Source organism: Limulus polyphemus, unplaced genomic scaffold (assembly GCF_000517525.1).
Source record: "Limulus polyphemus unplaced genomic scaffold, Limulus_polyphemus-2.1.2 Scaffold2565, whole genome shotgun sequence".
In the NCBI taxonomy this organism is placed as follows: domain Eukaryota; kingdom Metazoa; phylum Arthropoda; class Merostomata; order Xiphosura; family Limulidae; genus Limulus; species Limulus polyphemus.
Window position 1 is genome coordinate 109,525 of NW_013668175.1, and position 6,315 is coordinate 115,839.

The 6,315-nt window shown below is 33.3% G+C and overlaps 1 protein-coding gene across 1 annotated transcript in view; it reads left to right on the forward strand.

The window, feature by feature from the left end:
- The window catches only part of LOC106467316 (cleavage and polyadenylation specificity factor subunit 5-like), a 34,287-nt gene that overhangs the window by 21,670 nt on the left and 6,302 nt on the right, over nt 1-6,315 (forward strand). The window contains exon 6 of the mRNA XM_013927661.2: nt 2,479-2,593. Coding sequence (XP_013783115.1) covers nt 2,479-2,593 — 115 coding nt within the window. The remainder of the gene's footprint in view (nt 1-2,478; nt 2,594-6,315) is intronic.

Here is a 6,315-nt window from a genome sequence, read left to right on the forward strand (position 1 = left end):
TTTATCCTGTGTTCTAAACCTTTTACTCTAGAATTATGATTTTTTTAGCTTATGAAAAATATAGAAATAATTGACAATGTACCCTACACAATGTGCAATGATCCATTTAGTAATATTGCCCAAGTTTTATTGTAATACTGCAATTTTTTATTTATCCTGTGTTCTAAACCTTTTACTCTAGAATTATGATTTTTTTAGCTTATGAAAAATATAGGAATAATTGACAATGTACCCTACACAACGTGCAATGATCCATTTAGTAATATTGCCCAAGTTTTATTGTAATACTGCAATTTTTTATTTATCCTGTGTCCTAAACCTTTTACTCCAGAATTATGATTTTTTTAGCTTATGAAAAATATAGGAATAATTGACAATGTACCCTACACAATGTGCAATGATCCATTTAGTAATATTGCCCAAGTTTTATTGTAATACTCGTGTCTGTTTTTTCTGTAGGCTGGCAAAACAATAATAACAAAAAGAAGAACGAATAGGTGATCCCTATTATAAACCATTACTGTGGTTCATGATTAAAAAAAAATTAATTTAGATGACATTTTCTTTTAGTACCATTACCTTAATTTTGTCAAATGAAAACAAATAATGTTTATAATAAGCACACTTATATTTTATGCCACAATCAATTTTATATAACATTTGTTTCCTACCACATGTTTTTCGTATAAAGTTTAAATTTTAATCAAACTTTTTAATGTGTTTATCACTGACTGGTTGAAATAATTGAAAAAGAAAATAAGTTAATATACATTTGTAATTCCCTTAAAATCCCAATTCTGCCCCATTTCTTGAAGTGTATGTATTGATATACAATTTGCATAAGGAGTGCCTTAAAAACAGTCAGCAGCAAGGGTAACCAACTGATGGGCTAGGGTAGAGTGGTCATTAGAAATTTTTGTAGTATGCCTGTTACTCATAATTGAGACTTGTTATTAATTCTAATTATCATTGTAGAATTTTAGCAACTGTTCTTGTAGAAGTTATTAATTTTAGAAAAAATATATACGTAAACAATAATAAATATTGCATATATAAACATTAAATTCACTGTTGACTATCTAACCACTTTTTTTACTTTCGGAAACTTTAAACTTCAAACCTATTTTTCATGATGGTCTTAATGACAGAATGAATATAACTTTGTACTGTTATATCAGTGAAAGGAAATATAAGCATTACAGATCTACTATAAACAAAGTTGATGAGTATTAAAGTTGACGAAATTTTGTAATTCTACACAAAGCAAATGTAAGTAATCATAGTATTATAATATTATTTCAATATTTCGAGTTATTCTACAAAAAGTACAAAGGTACTGTTGAAAGAGATTAAAATTCTGTTAATGCTCTAAACGAGTCTTCCCACTCAATGAAATGCTGTTGGAATTTATTGACTAAAATTTTTACTTTTTGAAAGTTAGCAGGTATGAAATTCTCACTATATCTCTAAAGGACTGAGCAGTTTTTGCAAGAAATATCTTAGTTTTGTGTTGAATCACTGTTTTAATTATGAGAAACATTACAATTAAAGTAAGTCAAAGTAACAACAATTAGAATCAGATGTTCAGCCATAAAAAGGCATATGTTATGAGCTAATTATGTATTAAGTTACAAGTTTCAATATGATGCATGTTATACTAGCCTAAACAGGTTTAAAAATTATTGGATAATGTGGTTTAGTTGAAATTAAAGTTGTTTGTTTATAGTCTATATATAAACATAATAAAGTAAATTTATCTAGTACTTTAATCCTGTGTTATTGTTTTTCTAAGGAATAGTGCTACCTTTGAATTCAGAACATACAAACCACATACAAATTTGAACATAATTATACACAAGAAGGAATTATATATTTTAAGATTATAGAGAAAATGTTTTAGACAGTTCACATAGAAATGAAATATGTATATGTATTCTCTGGTAAATGGTATATTTTAATATAAATTTGACTACCATTTTAATTTTTTTTTTATTTAAGCCATATTAACAGCTTAACTTTTGAGATAATTACAATTTTATTAGATGGTTTGTCAGTATTTTTATTAGGAGTGAAACAAGACTAATTGTATCACCTTTATTAACATTAAGCCCTTTTAAAAACCAAGAAAATTAAAATAAGTTTCCATATATTTTGAAGATTAATGGTCCACTTTTCCAAAGAAATGGTTCAAAACAAAGAGCTTTCTAAACACTGTGTTACCCTTATTCACATTTTATGAAAGAAGGGGCTTCATTTGTATTATTTATTTTGTATTTTTGAATACAAATAATTATATGTATATCTTTGTTATAAGAAAAGATTAATTTCTTTTGTTTAGTTTTACCAGAGATATATAAAACATTTTAAACTGCTTACTTGTTTGGGGGATTAAAAAGGACAACATATCACTACTATATTATTCATTAAATACAAATGGTTTGATTAAAAAAACATCTTGAAATGTTATTCTTTTTTCAGCATTATTTGCAGTACCAAAGAACTACAAGCTTGTTGCAGCACCTCTCTTTGAGTTGTATGACAATGCTCAAGGTTATGGACCTATTATTTCCAGCCTTCCTCAAGCTTTGAGTAGGTGAGTCATGGCAACACACATGATGTAGTTACTTGTTAAGTCACATCTTGAAAAATAAATTGTATATAACAGTGCAAGTAATCAAAAATTAAATTTAGAGCTTTGGATGTTGCATTTGTCACTAGAACTGTGTTGCTTTTTACCTTTGGTTTTTTAAAGCAAAACTTTATGTTTAGTGTATATAATTTTCAATATATGTTTACTTTTTTTCATAACCTTGTTACAAACGACCACCACCTTTTAGGTGTCAAGTGTATACCTGGAATTGGTAAAATGAAGCATTAAAAAATGTTAATTAATATCAATCAAGTTCAAACTGACAGGATATACAAACTAGAACTTTCTGATCAGTAAATCTAAGCTGAAGTATTTTATTGTTTATTGAAGAACAAAATTTCAGAAACTTCACAACCTAAAAATGAAAGGAACTCTAAATCAAATTATGTATGTTTTTTAAGACAAAACTATATACCATTTAATATGTTTATGCTAAGTTTCATGCAGTTTGGTTAAGTTTTTTCACTATTAGAAGAAGAAAAATCAAAGGACAATAGTGACATCCATCTAGTCCAGAAAGGGTTAATGCTGAACACTTTCTGGCCCAGAAAGGGTTCAAATATAACAATATACCTATTACAGCTTTGAGCCTTACCTATTATTTGTGCTAATGTTAGACTTTTTTTTTATTGCTTTTCTCATTTATTATCTATCACTAGCAGTCTATAGTTTTGTATATTTCATTCTGTGTGAAATTATTATGTAATTGTGTGTTTCATGCTCTATTTTACAGAATCTCTAGACTTGTTATCTTCTGTTATGTGATGCCACCTTCACTAACAATATTTTGAACTTACGCAATCTTATATAGTTACATTTTCTTTTGGCATTTTGTGAAGTTTGCACACATTGCTTGAACATTTATCCTGGTGTTGTGACTTTTTTTTGTGAATTTTATTTCTCATTTTAGCTCCAAACTACACTTTGAACTTAACTTAGTTTTTATGTAAAATACATCCTCTTGCATTTAGTTAGTTATGAATTTTGGGCTTTTTTAACTGTGGGAGAACGAGGATCTTTTCCGATATGGTACTTCCCTCTTCTCACAAGATTAGCTATTCTCGCCCAGTGCTGCTGTCTATGTGCATATTGTTTCTTTATGCATGCCACAAGCCTTCTGCTTTCCCCTATTGGAATAATGATTCCAACATGTCTCTCATGTAAATCATCATGCATCACTCCTTTACCAATAGGAGCGTGATATACATGACGTATGTGTCTCCTTCTGTATGCCTGTACCGAACTCTCACTTCTTGTTTGGCAGTGCTTGTGTTTGAACATATGCCTTTTTTGTTTGTTTAAAGTTTCACATTCATTTTTAGTGGTCTTCATTTATTTTCACTTCTATTTTCTATTAAGACTGTTTCTTAACTTCACTTTAATCCCAGTTTATTACAGTGCCATTGTTATTTATTCTTTCAATTATTTGTTGACTCTTCCTCATTTTAAATTCCGAAGCTCATGTTGCCACTTTTGGGGTCACACCTGCGACTAGTGCTATGTCTCAGGCCTTAGGTGTAGGTGACCCAGCAGGGGATTTATCTGCGTTTATTTGCCAGGAGAATGAACATTACATGGGTCAACCTCTGTCTCTGGACTTTACCCCACTTCCTCCCGAACAAGCTGAGCCTGTTCAAGTGGATGAGAACATGGATTGCCTATTTCCACCTCCTGATTTTGCCATGCCTTCCCATGCCCAACCTGAGGAGTCAGTTAGGTCTAATATGGTCTTTTTTGGATTTCGTCTCTCATCATTTTATTCCTTTCCCTTATTTCCTATGAATCGTGTCCTTCCTTACCACCTGACCAATCTTCCCATCCCAATTTGGTTTTCCCCCTCCCGAGATATTTGGGTACATACTGACCAATTTGCTTTACAATTAATGGATGAGATTAGCATGTCTGGCCCTTCACGGGCTTCATAAACTTGCCCGTTTCAGACTGTACCACCCATGGACTGCACGGGTAAAGCAGAAAGGGATAGCTGCCCATTTCTACTATGTCTTGTATTGAATAAATCAGTATGGTCTGCTTTCCAAAATAGGGTTTCGTGGTCACCCATTGCACTGTCTCAGGTGATGACGTTCCCCTGGACTCTCCACTGCATTCTAACTCCCTTTCTTCTAGTGGAGTATGGGAATACTTTCCACTTTCCCTCTTGAATGGGATGGGTTCCACACAAAGATGACTATAACCATTCAGTGTAGAGTAGTGCGATGGTGTTCTGCTGGTGTTGATGACGTGCTATCCTCCAACATGCAACATTCACTCACAAAGGAGTGAGACATCAAATTGCAGTTCACCCCTTTGATTGGGAGCCCTCATCCTACCTCCACGTGGATGTCGGTACCTCGTAGCTGGGTTATGGATTTAGAGTAGAACCAATCAACATAAGTCCTCACACATGTTTTTGGTTGTATATATTCCTCTCTCTCTCGATCATACTCCTTCTGTGTTGTGGTCACAGTGGAGGTAAGGGGTATTGTTCTGGTTCTGTCCTTTTTGTTATCACTCATTGTATCTTATTCCTAGGATGTTATTACTTTTCAGATGGTTCTGGTTAGTTTCGCTGTTTTGGGAATTGAGTTATATTATATAGACATCCTTTCAATACCATATGTCGGGTCTCTGGATCGATAGATCAAAGCTAACACATGTCATACTCAGGAGTAGTGGTTCTAGATTCCCTCTGGTATCTTGAACTTGAGATGAAGATTGTATGATCCTCATCCTACCTTCACATGGATGTCAACTAGACTTACCTAGTACAGTCCATCGTACCCTAGCCATTCTACACCTAGGGTCACATCCATTGTGTTACCCACTTTTATAATTTGTGGGATTGAGTTACATAGATATTTACATGGTTAGTATCACTAACATGCCACACTTCTCTCCCACTTAGATGTGCTCCTCTCTTTTGCCGCCCTTATCTACTACACATTTCATGGATGGGTGAGGAGTATACCTGGTTCAGAAGTGGTGTGGTTCACCTCATCAGATCTTCGGAGCTGCTCTCTCATTTCCAGGGGTGACCTTAGGATGCTTTCAGGGGGTATTCTGTCATTAACTCACACCTATTATGTCACCTAATCAATGTGTGATTCTAGCTAATCTTGTGAGCCAAGGGAAGCACTGTATTGGAAATTATAGTTTTTCTATGCTGAAAATGTATTTCCAATAGGTACTTCCCTCCACTCACCCTTTCTCTCCACTTTCCTCCGGTGCTTACGTCTTCTGCCAAACCTTGAAGTGATAATTTGTTAGAGGCGTATAGAGGGAGTAACATGCATCACTTGAGTGTGTTATGCTCCTATTAGTGGAGAAGTGATGCATGATGATTTATATGAGAGACATGTTGGAATCATTTGATTCCAATAGGGGGAGCAGAAGGCTTGTGCCATGCATAAGAAAAAATGTTCATATAGAGGGCAGCTCTGGACAAGAATAGCTAATCTTGTGGGTGGAAGGAAATACCTATCAGAAATAATTTTTAGTATAGGAAAATTATAACTTTTGAGGTTATAACTCAACCAGTTGAAGTTTGCTAGGCTTCAGATCTTTATGGACTTTGATATATTTTTCAGCCTGTTTTGATTAATGATTTATATTTTTTCATATGTAGTCTACTTCATTAACTGGGAAAGTTTGATTGGAGGAGAGAT